The 17,092-nt window shown below is 44.5% G+C and overlaps 11 protein-coding genes across 12 annotated transcripts; 5 read left to right on the top strand and 6 right to left on the bottom strand.

The window, feature by feature from the left end:
- Positions 1-22: 22 nt before the first annotated feature.
- On the top strand, positions 23-1,531 carry MGR3 (mitochondrial inner membrane i-AAA protease supercomplex subunit MGR3; the record flags this gene model as incomplete). The annotated part of the gene is made up of 1 exon (XM_022818610.1): positions 23-1,531. One exon carries the CDS (start codon positions 23-25, stop codon positions 1,529-1,531), a length of 1,509 nt encoding a protein of 502 aa, XP_022675259.1.
- Positions 1,532-1,911: 380 nt separating this feature from the next.
- OCT1 (metalloendopeptidase) lies at positions 1,912-4,260 on the top strand (the record flags this gene model as incomplete). The annotated part of the gene is made up of 1 exon (XM_022818611.1): positions 1,912-4,260. One exon carries the CDS (start codon positions 1,912-1,914, stop codon positions 4,258-4,260), a length of 2,349 nt encoding a protein of 782 aa, XP_022675260.1.
- A 286-nt stretch (positions 4,261-4,546) lies between these two features.
- Positions 4,547-5,917, bottom strand: ASC1 (40S ribosomal protein RACK1; the record flags this gene model as incomplete). 2 transcript variants are annotated; one of them, XM_022818612.1, is made up of 2 exons in its annotated part: positions 4,547-4,975; positions 5,366-5,917. In XM_022818612.1, the coding sequence occupies 2 exons, from the start codon at positions 5,915-5,917 to the stop codon at positions 4,547-4,549; spliced, it is 981 nt and encodes a 326-aa protein (XP_022675261.1). The 2 variants fall into 2 exon arrangements, with proteins under 2 accessions (XP_022675261.1, XP_022675262.1); XM_022818613.1 differs by lacking the exon at positions 4,547-4,975 and having other exon boundaries at positions 5,321-5,917.
- A 777-nt stretch (positions 5,918-6,694) lies between these two features.
- Positions 6,695-8,818, top strand: APL2 (Apl2p; the record flags this gene model as incomplete). Its single annotated transcript, XM_022818614.1, has 1 exon — positions 6,695-8,818. The coding sequence occupies one exon, from the start codon at positions 6,695-6,697 to the stop codon at positions 8,816-8,818; it is 2,124 nt and encodes a 707-aa protein (XP_022675263.1).
- Positions 8,819-8,935: 117 nt separating this feature from the next.
- CMC1 (Cmc1p) lies at positions 8,936-9,265 on the bottom strand (the record flags this gene model as incomplete). Its single annotated transcript, XM_022818615.1, has 1 exon — positions 8,936-9,265. The coding sequence occupies one exon, from the start codon at positions 9,263-9,265 to the stop codon at positions 8,936-8,938; it is 330 nt and encodes a 109-aa protein (XP_022675264.1).
- A 350-nt stretch (positions 9,266-9,615) lies between these two features.
- Positions 9,616-10,005, top strand: MRPL31 (mitochondrial 54S ribosomal protein mL60; the record flags this gene model as incomplete). Its single annotated transcript, XM_022818616.1, has 1 exon — positions 9,616-10,005. The coding sequence occupies one exon, from the start codon at positions 9,616-9,618 to the stop codon at positions 10,003-10,005; it is 390 nt and encodes a 129-aa protein (XP_022675265.1).
- A 107-nt stretch (positions 10,006-10,112) lies between these two features.
- SPC24 (kinetochore-associated Ndc80 complex subunit SPC24) lies at positions 10,113-10,652 on the bottom strand (the record flags this gene model as incomplete). Its single annotated transcript, XM_022818617.1, has 1 exon — positions 10,113-10,652. One exon carries the CDS (start codon positions 10,650-10,652, stop codon positions 10,113-10,115), a length of 540 nt encoding a protein of 179 aa, XP_022675266.1.
- Positions 10,653-10,860: 208 nt separating this feature from the next.
- On the top strand, positions 10,861-11,055 carry HSK3 (Hsk3p; the record flags this gene model as incomplete). The annotated part of the gene is made up of 1 exon (XM_022818619.1): positions 10,861-11,055. The coding sequence occupies one exon, from the start codon at positions 10,861-10,863 to the stop codon at positions 11,053-11,055; it is 195 nt and encodes a 64-aa protein (XP_022675267.1).
- Positions 11,056-11,139: 84 nt separating this feature from the next.
- Positions 11,140-12,504, bottom strand: CTK1 (cyclin-dependent serine/threonine protein kinase CTK1; the record flags this gene model as incomplete). Its single annotated transcript, XM_022818620.1, has 1 exon — positions 11,140-12,504. One exon carries the CDS (start codon positions 12,502-12,504, stop codon positions 11,140-11,142), a length of 1,365 nt encoding a protein of 454 aa, XP_022675268.1.
- A 376-nt stretch (positions 12,505-12,880) lies between these two features.
- Positions 12,881-13,426, bottom strand: SDH3 (succinate dehydrogenase cytochrome b subunit SDH3; the record flags this gene model as incomplete). Its single annotated transcript, XM_022818621.1, has 1 exon — positions 12,881-13,426. The coding sequence occupies one exon, from the start codon at positions 13,424-13,426 to the stop codon at positions 12,881-12,883; it is 546 nt and encodes a 181-aa protein (XP_022675269.1).
- A 388-nt stretch (positions 13,427-13,814) lies between these two features.
- Positions 13,815-16,412, bottom strand: VTC2 (vacuolar transporter chaperone; the record flags this gene model as incomplete). Its single annotated transcript, XM_022818622.1, has 1 exon — positions 13,815-16,412. One exon carries the CDS (start codon positions 16,410-16,412, stop codon positions 13,815-13,817), a length of 2,598 nt encoding a protein of 865 aa, XP_022675270.1.
- Between the last annotated feature and the right edge of the window lie 680 nt (positions 16,413-17,092).

The raw sequence follows: 17,092 nt of genomic DNA on the forward strand, positions 1-17,092 counted from the left end.
ACCACAGTCTTTGAAGGTTCTAATGAAGGTCGGGGGTTGCTTGCAAAACATCATGCTTCAAAAATGCGGTGCTAGAACACTTTTACGTGCTGCAGAAGTCCGTGCAATAAGGCACAATATGATTATAACCAATGGACCAATCACGATGACTCCCATTGGACGGTCCTTGGGGTCGCATATGATGGCCCGTAGCTACTATATCCCGCCCAAATATGAAGCAAAGAACAAAAGGTACAACTGGTTGTTTGGGCTCGGTGTTTTCGGTGCGCTTTCCTTTGGGTTATGGTGGTTCTATTATCCTCATCACAACTACCCTAGATCTGTATCGAAGCTTTTACGTAAAGCCCTTTGGGAGGAGAGTGATAAGAAGGAGTTTAACTACCAGGGAGCGCTTAAGTACTATATTGAAGCGTTGGAGCAATGCCAGAAGTTGGGGATGGACCCATTGGGGGACGAATACACAGGTATTGAGTTGAAAATTGCCGAAATGTACGAACACTTGAACTTTGAGAAGGAGGCCAACTTGATCTACTGGGAGCTCGTGCACAGGTACTACAAGGCATTGAATACCCCGGGAAAGATTCCAGAGGAGAAAAGACAGCATATGGTGCAGAAAGATTTGCGAGTTTTGATTAAAGCGTTGGAACAAAACCAAGATTTGATGTACGGGAAGAAAGTGCTTTTATCGCACCTTTTGCTTGCCCAAGAAGAAATATTGAGCAGATCACAGGAATTGAAGCAGTACTTCGACACAAGAAAGCAAGATGTGATTAAGTCGAATGAGAAGGAAGGGCGTGATATCATTGTTATCAAACAGAAATTCGATCCGGATGAGTTTTTGAAATCCATTAAGGTTGATGAAAACGGGTACATGATCCTAGACTTGCACAAGGACAGCAGCGCATGGGAACCATTGAAAGAGGAATTCTTCACGGCCAGAGACTTGTACACGGCGTACTGCTTGTCGACTAAAGATCTTCTATCTGCCTTGGGGTGCAAGATGACCACGGTGCAGTGGATGGTTTTGGCAGACATGGCACCGGGTCAAATCCTCCTATCGCAGGCTAACCTGGGCTCCTTATTGTATTTGCAAACAGAACAAGTTGAAGGCCAGTTATTCGCACTCAATCAAACGCCAAAGGAAGACAGGGATGATGATTTCAAAGAAAAGGTCGCGCAGCTCACCAAACAGCGTGAAGTATGTCTAGACTTGGCCAACAGATGTTACCAAAGTGTTGTAAGTTTCGGGAAGAAGAACAAAAAGCTCAGATTCCAAGTTAACGATTTGTTGGACCCTTCGGCTTCCCAAGCTATCGCACTTTCCACCTACGGTATGGGTGTGATAAGTCTCCACCGGGGAGATTTCTCCAAGGCGGAACGTCTATTAAATGATAGTTTATCTCTAGCGAAAGAAACAGACTTCCAGGAATTAATCAGCCCCTCAGAAGTCGAGTTGGAGAAAGTGGCAAAGGCCAGGGCAGATCCTAAGGTATTGGAACCCTTCCACAGCTCACCAACAACAGAAAATTAAATTAACTAGGTCAAGACTATGGAAACACTAATTGTATATAGCTATCAAAGAAGAAGAAGAAGAAGAAGAAGAAGAAAATCGGGCTTACCATTGCGAATGAATTTTTACCATGCGCAAAGCAAAGCCCCATTGGAGACACTAGAGTCTCTGGATATTCTATCCCTCCCTTCATCTCCATGAAACTAACCCCATTCCATACTCTTTTCTCTTGTCAGTATATTATTTTAAACATATTTTAGTCAGTCAGTACATCATATATATATATTCTCATTTAAGTAAAACCTTTAATTAAGTAAAGCTTACAAAAGGTTCACCTGAGAAAAAGGAGCGAAAGGCAATAGACAGGTGAGCTACAGGCTGCTAAGTTACGGGATCTTGGCATGCATCAAACGGTTAGTGTCAGCAGGCGATATGTGCCACAATGCTTGGGCCGTTTGTCTCGTACAGGGCTATGTATAAATGGCCAAGGCTATGCTCATCGTTGGTATACTTCGACGACGTTAGAGCGGTTAAAGCAGCCGTTAAGACGGGTATTTGACGATGAAGGGTACTGGAAAGATATCAATAAACCTAACTATAAATCAGACAAGAGATTTGGGCTAAGCTTTGGTTCGCAGCTGGAAACAGGTCTCTTTCAAAATCCATATCTTAAATCAGCGAATGGGTTACTTGAATTTACGGAGCATTCGTTCAACAGGGCGCGTGAGCTAGTGCATAAGATACACTCTATTGAGACTGAGGAGCAATTGAAACATTACATCAAGGACTTGGATCAGTTGAGTGATGTTTTGTGTCGTGTTATCGACTTGTGTGAATTTATAAGAGCTACGCATCCAGATAGGAAATTTGTGCAGACGGCACAGCAATGCCATGAGAAGATGTTTGAGATCATGAACATCTTGAACACGGATGTTAAGTTATGTGATCTTTTAACGCAGTGTTTGGATAAAAGTGAGGCATTGGGGCTCAGTAGTGAAGAAATAAGAGTGGGCAAGATTCTATTGGAGGACTTTGAAAAGTCCGGCATATACATGGAACCGGAGATCAGAGAGAAGTTTATCAATTTGAGTCAAGAGATCAGTGTTATTGGTCAGGAATTCATCAGCAATACTGAATTTGTAAGAGATAACCATGTGAAGATTAGCTGTGATGTGCTAGAAGCCAATGTCAATGCTATAGTTTATTCTCAGTTAAAGAAAGATATATCTGGGGAACACTACAAGGTTCCAACGTATGGATACATTCCATATACTATATTGAGGTCATGCAGTGATGAAACCATTAGAAAGAAAATTTGGACCGCGATGCATAGTTGCTCAGACGAGCAAATCGAGAGGTTGAGAAAGTTGGTTGATTTGCGTATTCAACTAGCAAAGTTATTGGGTTCCAAGAACTTTGCTGAATATCAACTACAGGGGAAGATGGCCAAGAATCCAGAGAATGTGAAAGGTTTCCTTGAATCGCTGGTTCACACTACTCGTGTTAAAGCAGCTAATGAATTAAAACCAATGGCTCGTTTGAAGGCCGAGTTGACTGGTATGCAAACGCCAGAAACATTAGAAGAAGTGTTGGAGGTAATTAAACCATGGGACAGAGACTACTACGGCTCCATTCAAGCTTTGTCGCAACGTAGATCATCAGCACTGGAGACTGGGGAATCTATTTCAGCGTCTTTTTCTTTGGGTGTTGTAATGCAAGGTCTCTCTGATCTTTTAGAGAAAATCTACGGTATTAAGTTGGTTCCCAGAACGCCAAAAACAGGTGAGACTTGGTCACCAGACGTTCGTAGAATCGACGTTATTGATGAAAACGAAGGTTTGATTGGTGTTATGTACTGCGACTTGTTTGAAAGGGACGGAAAGACACCAAACCCCGCGCATTTCACTGTATGTTGCTCTAGAAACATGTACCCAAACGAAACTGACACATCAACCATCCAAGTCGGCGTCAACAGCAAGGGCCAAAAGTTCCAGCTTCCTGTAATCTCGCTTGTATGTGATTTCCGCCCCTCAGAGGTCCAAATGGAGGATGGTTCCTCCGTCCAAATCTGTCTATTACAATTGAATGAGATTGAAACCTTATTCCACGAGATGGGCCACGCCATGCATTCCATGTTGGGTAGAACTCAATTACAAAACGTTAGTGGGACTCGTTGTGCCACTGATTTTGTTGAGCTACCTAGTATTTTAATGGAGCATTTCGCTAGAGATACTCGTGTCCTCTCATCGATTTCTTCGCATTACAAGACAGGTGAATCGCTTGATATCCAGATTTTAAAGAACCACCAACTGGAAAACCAATTCTTACAAAACTGCGAAACATTCTCACAGATTAAGATGTCATTACTTGATCAAGAACTACACAATTTGGACCAGAACGGTGCCTCGATTGATGTGGTTCGTTTATACCACAGATTGGAACGTCGCTTGCGTGTTATGCCAGACAACGAAAGCAATTGGTGCGGTAAGTTCGGTCATTTGTTTGGATACGGCGCATCTTATTACAGCTATCTATTTGATAGAGCGATAGCATCACGGATATGGGAGCATTTGTTTGAGCAGAATCCATTTGACAGGACAAATGGTACAAAGTTAAAAGAAGGATTATTACAATGGGGTGGTTCTCGTGACCCATGGTTCCTACTAAGTAAGGTTCTTGACGAACCAAGGTTGGCTAAAGGAGACGAATGGGGCATGCGCTACATTGGTGATGTAAAGTCTGGCATGTAAGTAAACGACAAAAAAAAAAGCATATAAGCCTTACTACTGTATATAGTGTTTAGTCAAACAAGACAAAACAAAACAAAACGAAAAGAGCTAGAAATATTGTATGTGTATCTTTAACGTAGATCTAATATTATAATGTTAAAGGGTAGTGACAGAAGAGAATAAACATATTTTATGTATAAGCTCTAGTATATACACAGAAGGGGTGTTTGTGCGTTTAAGTTGTTGTATGATTTGATTTGATTTAAGATATGAAATGACTGGAAACTAAGAGAAGTATGTTTCAAACTTAGTTGGCAGTCATGACTTGCCAAACTCTGATGACGTTGTCGGTGTAACCGGCGAACAAAGTTTGACCATCAGCAGACCAAGCCAAGGAGACGGCGTGTGGGTCTTGAGCCTTGGTGTAACCAGCGAATTCTGGCTTCAATTCGTCGATCAAGACTTCGTTTTCCAAGTCGTAGATCTTGATACCAGAAGCGGTAGCAGCGGTCAACCAGAATCTGGATGGAGAGAAAGCCAAAGCGAAGACTTCGTCCTTAGCGTCGAAGTTCATGAAGGCGTTCTTGTGCTTCAAGTTCCAGACGTAGACTTGACCGTCCTTACCAGCAGAGGCAGCTAGGGATCCATCTGGAGATGGTTGGACGACGTTGATGTAGTTGTTGTGACCAATGAAGTCAGCTTCGATTCTGTAAGAATCTTCGTTCAAGGACCAGGACTATTAGAAAAGAGAGATTTGTGTAACACGGCATGGAAAGTTCCAATGCACGGGCACATTAATAACTTGTTAGTAAAAGTGGTTGGGTTTGGAATAATAACACCAATATGAGAGAATACAAACCACAAATCATCGGGATAGCAAAACTCGTTCTAGCTGCTCAATTCAAAAATTTAATTCACTAATTAAAAAGACATCAGAGATCTTGGTGATAATTAGTATGTCTCATTCGAAACCTTGGTGGTTACGTCTGAAGTAGCAAATATAGAAAACATCATATGTCCATAAGTAGTGAATTGAGTAGCAGATACAAGCGTATCACCCGCGATGCAGCATTATTCAAACTCATATTAGTAGTAAAAAGGGAAAGCAAAAAAAAGTTGCACATACTCTAACGATCTTGTCCATACCAGCGGAAACGAAGGTGATTCTACCGTCATCGGCTTCACCTTCTTCCAAGTTCTTTGGAGCAACTCTGACCTTGGTGACCCAGTCGGTGTGACCCAACAAAACGTAGGCACAGTCACCAACGGTGTTCCAGACTCTGATGGTCTTATCTCTGGAAGCAGAGATAATCTTAGAAGAGTTGGCGTCAATGGCAACGGACAAAACGTCACCAGTGTGGCCGACAAATCTAGCTTCAGAGTTACCGGTAGCCAAGTTCCACAATCTCAAGGTCTTATCCCAAGAAGCGGAAACAGCGTAGTTACCGTCAGCAGAGACAACAACATCTTGGACGATGTGAGAGTGACCCTTGTAAGATCTGACTGGAACACCGAATTGTTGTTCGTTTTCAGTCAACTTCCAGGAGATCAAAGTCTTATCTCTGGAACCGGAAACCAACAAGTTTGGTTGAGCAGCAGAGGTAGACAAAGAGGTGACCCAGCCGTTGTGGCCTTCTAGGGTACCTCTCAAAACAAGCATGATATTGCTGGAAGACATATTGTATTGCAGTATGGAGTGGTCGATGTCTGAGAGAAAACAATTCCCAAATATAATACCCACAACAAGATCTAAATCCTGTTATAAACTAAACCATGTTCAAGTGTGTACAGTTGGTTATAATTCCTTTAATTCTGTGATGAGCTTTCGAGTTGTTGAAACTTTTTTTTTCATTGGGTTTGGGAAGCCAGTGCGTGGTGTGCTGGGGGATACGCTGGGCGGTGTGCGGGTGCAGCGCGTAACTTCTGGTCTGCAAAGATTTTGGCGAAACTTTTTTGCGGCGCCGGTGCACCACGCTGTGGGAAGGCCGTTTTTCAGGGACTGTGGCCGCAGATGGCCGCAGAAGGCAGCAGCCGTTGCCGAATTTCCCAAGAAGGAAAATTCTAGCGTGACCACAGGGAAGGGAAAGGAAATTGAAGACACAATGGGGAGCAAAAGGATGATAATAATGATAAATTAGAGGTCACATGATGATGCATTGGCTCCGGGTAACACTGTGGCTCGGCTGTCACTTTTGTATCACATGATTGTCACGTGATGTCCTGGAAAAGGGCCATTTCAAACAATAATTATAATTGTATATATGGGAAATATCACCATTGTTTCCAAGAATACCCAGCAATTTACCAACAATAACGGCGAAAAGGACGTGGAAAATAAGGTCAAACGGGGGCTAAGTGGCGAATTACCAACGCAGTTTCAACCTTTGATCATACCAGTACCATTGAGGATACTGTTGGCGTGTGTTTTTGGCGATAATATCGTGTGTTTGTCGAAATGGGCGTGGACAAGAAGATCAAGAAGTTCCTAAGAGATGCCATTAGAGTGGCGCCAAAGATCTCAAACAAGGGTGAATTGTTTGAGCTACGAAATGGGTTGGTTTCTCCATACCCACAAACGCGAAAAGACGCGATTCGGAAGATTATCCAGCAGATGACGTCGGGTAAAGATGTGTCTTCGTTGTTCCCTGATGTGTTGAAGAACATTGCGACGCAGGACATTGAGCAGAAGAAATTAGTGTACTTGTACGTTGCTAATTATGCGGAGACGCATCCTGAGCTTTGTATTCTTGTGGTGAATACGTTTGTGAGCGATGCTGCGGACCCGAACCCTTTGATTCGGTCGATGGCTATTCGGACGATGTCTATGATTCGGGTGGACAAGATCTTGGAATACATCGAGATTCCGCTCCGGAAGACACTTCAGGACGACAATCCGTACGTGAGACGTACGGCAGTGCTTTGTGTGGCGAAATTGTTCCAATTGAACAAGACTCTCTGCCGGGAATTGGGTGTGTTGGACGATTTGCAAAATGCGTTGTTGGACGAGAATCCGATCGTGGTTGCGAATGCGTTGGCAGCGTTGCATGAGATCGATGAGATGGACCCCGGGTGCATCAACCTCAAGAAGTTGATCTCGCAAAACGTCAAGCGGTTCTTGAACGTGTTGAATGAGTGTACCGAGTGGGCGAGAATCACGATCTTGGAATCTCTAGCGGAGCACAAATCGATTGACCCGATGGAATCACAGGAAATCGTTGATAGAGTCGTGCCACACTTGCAGCACGTAAATCCGTCTGTCGTTTTGATTAGTGTCAAGTGTATTCTAATGCATATTCCGAACCTGAACACCGTTAGCGAGTCGCTTTACAACAAGCTTTCGACTGCGTTAGTGTCGTTGATGTCCACTCCGGTGGAGATCCAATACGTGGCACTAAGAAATATCAGAATCATATTAGAGGCGTTCCCCAACCTATTGAGGAAAGAGTTACGGATATTCTACGTGAAGTTCAACGACCCATTGTACCTCAAGGTTGAGAAGTTGGACATATTGGTGAGGTTGGTCCCCGAGAATAACTCGAAGCTATACACAATGTTGTTCAACGAATTGACCGAGTACTCGAAAGACTTCGACCACGAGTTTGTCACAAAGGCCATCCAGGCGATCTCGCAGTTGGCCATCAAGGTTTCCAACGGCGGTCACGATACGAATAACAAGTTTTTGAACTCAGTTGTCGACGAACTAGTGTCGATGTTACAACAAGACGGTAGGGAAGAATACAGGGATGCCATCATGATCAGTATCGGTGATTTGTTCCGTCACGATAGCGAAGGTAATTTGATCGCAGAAACATCTAAAAATGAGTTAAGTGCCATTGTATCGTCATGGCAAGACGTGGAGACCATCTTCTCATCGGATCTAGGGAAATGCAATTACTTCTGGTTCTTGGCTAACTTTACCCAATGCGACGTGGAATCCAAGCTACGTTCTACGGTAGAAGTGTTCGACGAACAAGGGCCTTTGACCCAGATGTCTATCCTAATGTGCGTAGTGAAATGCCACAATTCCGCGTCAAGCAGCTTCTTGCAAGAAGTATTGGACTTGTGTACTTCAGAAGTGCACGATTTGGACATTAGAGACATGGCAATGATGTACTGGAGGTGTCTATCGATTGACAACGGTGACCAAGTTATTAACCAGTTGTTCGATAGGTTTGAAATCCCCAAGCTACACTCAACGTTGAGCTCTTTCTCAAAGGAAACTTTACAGATCCTACTTCAAGAACTATCGATGCTCTCATCAGTCTACTTCAAACCACTATCACAAATGAGACGTCGTGCTAACGACCTAGATATTATCAAAGACAAGGACATCGATGAGCTAAAGGGTATGGCAACGAACGAGATCCTGAAGAATATGAACGAAGATGTGCTTCTCGACATGGACGACTCGCCCACAGCCACAAACTCCACTGTGCTCGACGAGTTGAACGATCTTTTCGATATCACTGGTGATATGAACAAGGTTTCGATATCCGGAGGTAACAACAGTTCAAAACCTGCAGCAAACTCAAACTCAAACTCAAAATCGCACGTCACGGACCTCTTAGACTTGATGTAAATATACCCATGTATGTCTTATCTTTTCTCTTTTAATTGTCCTTCTGTAAAGTATACCCCAGATTCTAAATTATTATATACAAGTAAATATATGGGCACGGCCCTATTTCTGCTCCGTCTACTTTTGCTGCTGCTGTTGCTTCTTTTGCTCGGCCAGTTGCTGTTCTAGTCTCTCAAGCTTCTGCTGCACCATCAAATCACGCTGCACATCCAAATACGAGTCCCCTTGATACGACAAGATACATTTGCGCATCGCATCACGAGGTTCGTTGCATGCTGGGAAAACCTTGAGCCCATGTATCTTAGAGCACTCAACCATAGCCTCAACGTAATCTACACACTGAGCATAAGCGAACTTCTTCAAATTCTGACGGGCTTCCTTCTCCTCTGCCGGGTTGAGCATCCAAAGAGGTAGTCTTTGGTTATGTTTCTCGATATTTTCAGACATCTTTTCCCCTGTAAATCAGCACTAATAACCGCAATTGATCCGCGATTTCTTCCTATATATTAACCTAAATTTCGATAGCACTCAGAAATACTTTCTTAAGATGCTTAAAGCTGTTGTTACGGCCTGTTTTCGTCCTCTAAAACATTGATCTCATCGCTCTTTCCATAAAGCTTTTTGGTTGAAATTCTCAATCTTTAAAGCTTTTTGTATGAAAAGTTTTACAAAATTTCAACTGATATACAAGTATCGAGTGAAAGAGAAGTAGATTTGGTGGTGGTAAAAGCTGGTATCAAGCCTCGCTCTGTGACTTTAGTGGTAGTTTTGAGTAGTATTATCACCAGTGATACAAAATGTTTGGTCCTTTCAGAGCTTCTCAGCCGGCTTTAGGTGGTTTGTTGTGGAAAGTGCCATGGAGAATGTCTGGTCCTCAAAAGGCTAGACAAAGAGACAGATTAAGAAAGGTGGATGATGTGCTTGCGACGCTAAAATTGGGTCTACATTTGAACCGGAACTCCATGCCTGTTTCTGAGGCGTCGCAGCTGAACGTGCGTAAGATCAAGCCTGGTGTGAAGAGTCTTCGTATATTGGATAAGGCCAAGTACTTCCCAAAGGAACACGAAATGTCTGCAACGGACAAGTACTCTGTGTTCAGCAGGTATTCGAGCGGGTACAGAAAGGGTATACACAAGGTTCCCAAGTGGACCAAGCTCTCCATCAGAAGAAACCCTCGTCATTTCTGATCTTTGATCCCCCAAGTATATTACAATTTACATATATAATATAAATCCGTGTACATAGATAGTGAAAAACTAATACAAGATGATGATTAGTAGTTGTTCCCCCCACACTACAAGGACTTCCAGACGTTTGAGGAGTCTAGTGGCGCTGCGTCGTGGCGTAGATCTAGCAATTGGCCGTTGTAGAGTGCGAGATCTAGTGAGTGGAACATCTTCAGCTTGAGAACCCGAACTTTACTTTCCTCGCCTTCTGGCTTATTATCCGCAGTTTCGGGCTCCTCTTCAAGAAGCTTCCTTTGGATCTCCATTACGCTGGAAATTCCGTTCTGAATAGAGGATCTCAAGTGCTCAATCTCCCTCATCACTTCATCTATTTCCTGTTCCAATTGCGGAATATTCAGTTCACTTTCCACGCGCCGTACTTGGTTCTTTTGCTCCTGGAACGACTTTATCAGTGACTGCACCATGTTTTGTTGCCTCTCGACCTCCGCCTGTAGCTGCTTTATAAGCTCATCGTGATGTGTTTGTTTCTCGCTCATCTGCTTTGTTAAAAGTCTCATATCTCTCTTGATCTGCTTAACACTGGCTACATCGCTCTCAATAATGAAATTAGAGCGCACCTGCTGCAGTAGCTCGACTGGATTGTTCATTGCGACCTGATTTCGATCCCTATTGACCTGGATACACCTGGATATACCCTATGTTATCACTGATACATCATCAATTGGTCAATTTTAAAGGTTTAAAACCTTTAATTCTAAATGTTTAAACCTTTTTACAATAGTAAACAAAATACAAACAAGAAGAAGTGAGAAAGAAGAAGAAAAAAGGCGTTCAGGAGAGCCTCCAGGACGACCAATGGACACCAAGCAGCGGCAGTATGCGCGTCTGGCGATGCACCTAAAGCAGTTGCGGGAAAACCTCGATGAGACGTGTGCTCAGGTCGAGACGATGGCCCAACAAAGCAAAATGATCACCAAACTCGGAGCCAACCAAGCAGCGTCTTTTATTGGGAGCAGCCGCGTGTTTGAGAACGAAATGTTGAAGAAGTAGGGTCTATGTAACCCCGCCTTCCCCCCCTGTATTATTTCATTAACGTATACATATAAATAAACCTTTATTAAATATATACACACATCAATTTGTCACTGATGATTCCTTTTGTCTCTCTTTCCTTCTCAGCTTCTTAACCTCGTACTCGTGCGAGCCCTTGAAGTCTTCGCCAAGGAGCAACGGCTGGGGTTTTGGGTCGTTGGAGAAGTACGGGTGCGATAAAGCCTCGTGTGCGGTGAACCTGGTGTCCTGGTCGTAACGCAACAACTTGGATGCCAATTCGAGGGCATCATGCGGCACACCATCGCTCGAGAACTTATCCAAAAACACGTTTTCGTAGTTCTGGGTGAGCTGCGGCACGAGCATGAACCACCAGGGCATGTCCACCATCTTGGGCCACTGGTCTAGCGAAGGAGTGCCCATTACCTGGATGATCTTGTTAAACTGGTCGATCTCGTTTGCGCCAGGGAATAGTGCACACCCAGTGAACAGCTCGACCAAGAGACATCCGCATCCCCAGCAGTCCACTTCGTATTTGTAGTCCGTGCAGCCCAACAACAACTCAGGCGGCCTGTACCAGAGCGTGATGACTCTGTTTGTGTTGGAATTTGTCGTATTGCCAACGAGCTTCTTAGCGAGCCCAAAATCGGTAATCTTTAGGTTGCCCCTGTTGTCAATCAATAGATTCGAGCCCTTGATGTCCCTGTGCACGATCTGTTGCTGGTGCAAGTACTGGAGCCCCACAAACAACTGTTTCATGAGATGCTTAATATTTGCGTGCGAGAACTCGATCGACTTGTCCATCAACATCCCAGCCAAGTCGTTTTCCATGTACTGGAACCCCATCGAGATCGAGTTCTTATCGCACACGATGATCTCGTTGATGAGACTGATGTTCGCGTGGTCAAGCTGCTGGAGAAGCTTGATTTCTCGTATCGATGTGATGGGGAACCCATCTCGTTCCTGTTCCAATCTGAGCCTTTTCAACGCTATGAGTTTGCCCGTGTGCACGTTTTCCGCCTTATACACCTTCCCATACGTACCTTCTCCGACCTGTGCCAACGGCTGGAAGCTAGACTTGATGTTGGTGAACGATATGAGCGATTGTTGCAACGTCTCTGGCTGTTTTGCTGGCACTGCAGCGTCCGTTGATTTCGGTCCCATGGACCTTGGTCCTCTAGGAATTGCGTCATGACCTTCAAATCTGGACCCTCTGGGACCCGGTCTACCACTGTATTTCATCTTGCCTCCACGTTTCCCAACATGTGGACCTGGACTGGCTCTTCTAGGCCCATGGGGCATGCCATTAGACCTGCCATCTCCTCCATTTGCGCTTTGGTTTGGGTTCTGGTTCGCATTCTGACCCGAATTTGGCTGGTAACGCGACTGAACTGCGCCGTGGTATCTCGAACCTGGTCTCCTCTTCTTAAAAACCTTCGGCTGGCTCATACTTGGCGATGCGTATACCCTGTTTTGGCCCTGATATCCTCTCTTGTTCTTGTTCTTCTTCTAACAGTGCATTTTGTTCATACAATTTGTTAAAGCTGTTAAAATTATTTCAGTATTGCAATGAAAAAGCCTTTAGAAAAGAAGAAGACAAGACAGGACTAGACAAGGGCCCCCCAATTGTCAAGATAAATAATAAATAAGTTAAAATCGGATCATCTGATACATAACAGTCGTGTAGCGACACTACTGCTAGTGCCACTACACAACCGGTGGAATATTTGAATCATTATAAATAAGAATATGAATGAATTGTGAATGAAGGAATGAATGGTCGGAGGGAGGGAGGGAAAAAATAAAGGTCCTAAGCCCTAGGCCCTCACAAAGTGAGCAAGTAGGAACCTAGCACGGCAGTCAATGCCAAAACAGAGTACCCGGTTCTGTAAACACCCTTCAAAGTCAACTCCTTACCGGCATCCCAGATCAAATGTCTGATACCGTTACCGAAATGGAACGCAAATAGGTACGCACAACCAACCTTGGCAGTGATATCCAACCACGATGGGATCTTCTCGTTGTAGAACTGAACCAAGTTCTCAGTGTTCAAACCTAGACCGAACAAACTCGAAACACCAAACCCAATGGTAATGGCATAGAATGCAAAACCCAAAAGAACACCAGAAACACGGTGTACGGACGACAAATACCATGTCAATTGTGGTTGGTAGATAGTCAAATGTGGAGACACTGGTCTGGCCTTTCTTTGAGCAACAAGTAGCTCGTATTCTTCAGCAGTGGTTGTCTTCTTGGCCATAATGTTGGATTGACCACGAACAAAGTTGGTCATCATCAATCTTGTGTTGACATTCAAAACGCTGGGTCTGACCCCGCTGATAATTCCTGGCTTCAAAACACTCTTGAACATTGTTAATGGCTTGTTGAGTTGCTGCTAGGTTGGCTAAAAACCTTGCAAATGTGTGTTGAACTACCCAAATCCAAATTAATTATCGGTCTTTTGTATGGGTTGGAGTGCTTCCTATTTATATAGTCCGGATTTTGCTGAGTTTTTTTGGAATTTTTTTTGGTCCGGAGCGAATTCTCGGAGCAAGTCGGGAGCGGTCACGTGGACGGTGTTTGGTTGGGGTGGGTGGGTGAACGGGTACCTGGCACTATTTTGGTGTCAGGTGACTTGTATTGGGTGACTGGCGCCGCTGCCACTGCCGCATACACTTAATCTATTATTATGATTATGATTATGATTATGATTATTACTACTATACTATTTAATATACTTTGTAAAAAGTCTTATTTTATTAGTGGGCAGGTGCAACGCCCAACCAGCCGGTGATGGAGTCTATGATGGCGCTGATGATTGGGGATTCTGTACGTGCGCTGGCCACGGAAATGTAGTCGCCGGCAGCAGGGTTGGCACGCTTCTTGCCCAAGTCGACGAACGCAACGACAAAGTTGATGATCAAAGCCGCAGAAACGACAAAGGACACCAGCAAGGGCCCCACAGGGGCATCCAAGTGTTTGCCGCTACGGGCCTTGATCACGTTCAAACGCGTCACGTAGGTGTGGTAGGCCCAGAGACCGGTGAACACGGTTAAGCCGAAGTATATGTACGTGAGCCAGTCGGCCAACTTTGCCAAGTTGGCCTTCTTGACCGAGTTCGAGATGGAGAATGTTAGCACGCTGAGCAAAGTGGTGACGCTGAGCCACTTGTTGAACGTACGTTCGTTTGCGAGCCAGACCTTGGCTTCGACCTTGACCGGACCTGCGTTTTTCAAGTAGCTTGTTGGCTTTTTCACGCCAGGTGGGAGCTCTATTTCCTCGTCCTCGGAGTCGACACCGGTGAGTTTGCTGCTTTCTGCGTTGCTTGCGCCGGTGAAGAGACTCATGATAGTTGGTTCGAGGTTCTTGTGGCGACGACGGCTCTTCTTGCTCTTCTTTTTGTGGGACGTTCCAGACCCGTCTTCATCGTCTGAGGACTCGTTGTCGCTGCTACCGTCATCGATAGCGCCGCCGTTTCCAGCGGCGGCATTGGCGGCATTGGCTGCTGCTGTTGCAGCGGCAACAGCAGCGTCATGGGACAGATCGCCAGAAGTACCGTTGCCGGATGCAACAACGGATAGTCGCTTCATCTTGTCCATCTTGGCCGCATGCTCTTGTTGTCTTTCCAACTTGCGTTTCTCTTCCTCGTACGCCTGCTTGGGGTCCTTCCTGATATCGAATTCCAAATCAGGCAACCAGAAAGGCAACATGTCCAACTTCTCGTCCTCGCCGAACAATGAGGCAACACCTTGCACGTACTTGGAGAACTTGGGCACTTCCTTGACCAAGTGCGAGTTGGCAAGATCCGCAATCCACTTCACCTGGTGCCCGCCGTGGCTCAACGCGCTCAAAGCGTTCTCAGAAGATGCAGCCAATGAAGAAGATGTCTTCACCTTAATCTCCATCACCGAGTATGGGAACTTGGCGTACTCGCCAGGTCTCACCATCTTCAATGGGTTCACGACATCGGCATCGATGTCCGACCTGTGCCAATGCTTAGGGTCCCTGATTGGACGATCCTTGTCGAAGGAGTCCTCTCTAATGTACATAATATCGGAATCAATGGTGATTCTGACACGGTCGTCACCAGGGATTTGGAACGCAGTTCTCTGGTACAACGTTCTTAGCACAGGTTGCAACTCGTTTTCAAGAATGAACTTCTGGATGGAATCAAACTCATTTTCCAACTTCTTGGCAGTATCGCTGCTGGACCCAGACTCCTTCAACTTCTTCAACATGAGCTCCTTGTATTCTGTGTCGCCGTTGAAAATGAAACCGTTGATGAACTTGGGCTTCAACTTGATTCTAGTCTCTTCAAAGTCGGTTCTGTTTGACTCATCGTCAATGACAAACATTCTCTTCTCCAAGAAAATGTCTGGCTTGTCACTCAACTTCCCGATCCATCTCAAACGCAACGTTGGAGCAGAATTGGTCTTCAACAACTTGTTGTTGTACAACTCGAATGCGTCGTTGTCAAAGTACAACGTGGAAATCACGGGCTCGAAACTCTTGTTCAAATGGCCCACATCCGTTTCGTTGCTCGAATTGGAAATCGCAGGCCCGCCGTCGTCATTCAAAAGCGACGACTCTAACCTGTTGATTAAATCGTCACTCTCAGATGGCGCCTGTGCATAAACTAGCACGGGTAACCGTCTCAAAATATTCGTCTTCACCTCCATCAAATTATCCTGGTGCACCCAGAACTTGAACGACTGCGTCGTGGTCTCCTCGTGGTTTGGAATCGACGAAAACTTGGAAGAATTCGCCAACGACTTGGACACAGTTGAGAAGTTGTTCCTCACAATATTGTACAAGTAAGAAATCTTGTACAACAAAGGCGAATACTCTTCCGAATGGAATGGAAGCGACTTCAATCTAACCTGCAACAACGACTTCACAGATGGGTACCCAGGGTGCAACTTATCGTGCTTCTTAACAATCTTAGTGAACCCAGTAAAGTTCAAACGCTGGAAATTGTCCAATTCCTGCGCCTGACTCAAACACTCCTCCAAATGTTGCTGGAACGCTTGGAAATCAATAGACTGCAAACTCTCGTCATTGTCAGTCTCCTCTTCAAGCTTATTCAACGTGTTCATAATCTTATTGTAAGTCGAAGTCTGGAAACTATACACTTTCTCAAGCTCCTCATCTAGCGCCGTCACAAACTTCGACTCGTCTTTTTCCGTCCAATACTCATCCGCCTTACCCTGTTTTTTCCCCTTCTTACTACCACTATTGTTAATCTCAGAATCACGAATAACGGACTCCTTCAAAAGCTTCTTCAACTTCTCATAGTCGATATACTGATCTCTCCATGGAGGATAAGTATCATTGGCTAATTTCACACCAAACAACATTATATTTTTTTTTAGCCACCTGAATACTCAACTCAATTCCACTATTAATGCAGCTCAATCTCCTATAATATGGCCCCTGTCTGACTAGATATGCTTATTTTAAAAACACACTTATGTATAGAATAATCTATTATATGTGTAGAATTAAAGGACGGACCAAAGTTTCCATCCTTTAATTTATCAATTTTGAAGGGGAGAAAAAATTAACCATGTTCGATGCCATATAAAAGCTGTAAATTGGCATTTTTTTTTTTTTTAATATTAATATTAATTAATATATATAGTGGGAAAAAGAGGCCGAAAAGATTAGGCACGTGCGTGCGGTCACGTGGATCTGTTTTTTTACTGTTTCCGTACTGTTACCCGGATGTTGGTTTGACCCGAAAAACGTCTCGAAGAGATTGTCACTATCTACGTATGTATGGACCCTTGGCACGTAACGGGCGGCACGTGACGTGTTTTTCTCCTTCTTCCTTCCTTCCTTTCCCCGGGTAACCAAGTGTGTGTTGTTTTTTTTGCGATTTTCCAATCAGGTCACGTGGGTGGGAATCATCTTGCTCCGGTCCAGCCAGCACACCATCGCCCATCTTATTCATTCATCTATTCATTGGGAATTGCAAGTGCTTCTTGCTCCACGAAATGCTGCTGTACTTGCCTGTATATTTATTTTTTTTCAATTG

The sequence above is a fragment of the Kluyveromyces marxianus genome, chromosome 3, assembly GCF_001417885.1.
Source record: "Kluyveromyces marxianus DMKU3-1042 DNA, complete genome, chromosome 3".
Taxonomy (NCBI): Eukaryota; Fungi; Ascomycota; class Saccharomycetes; order Saccharomycetales; family Saccharomycetaceae; genus Kluyveromyces; species Kluyveromyces marxianus.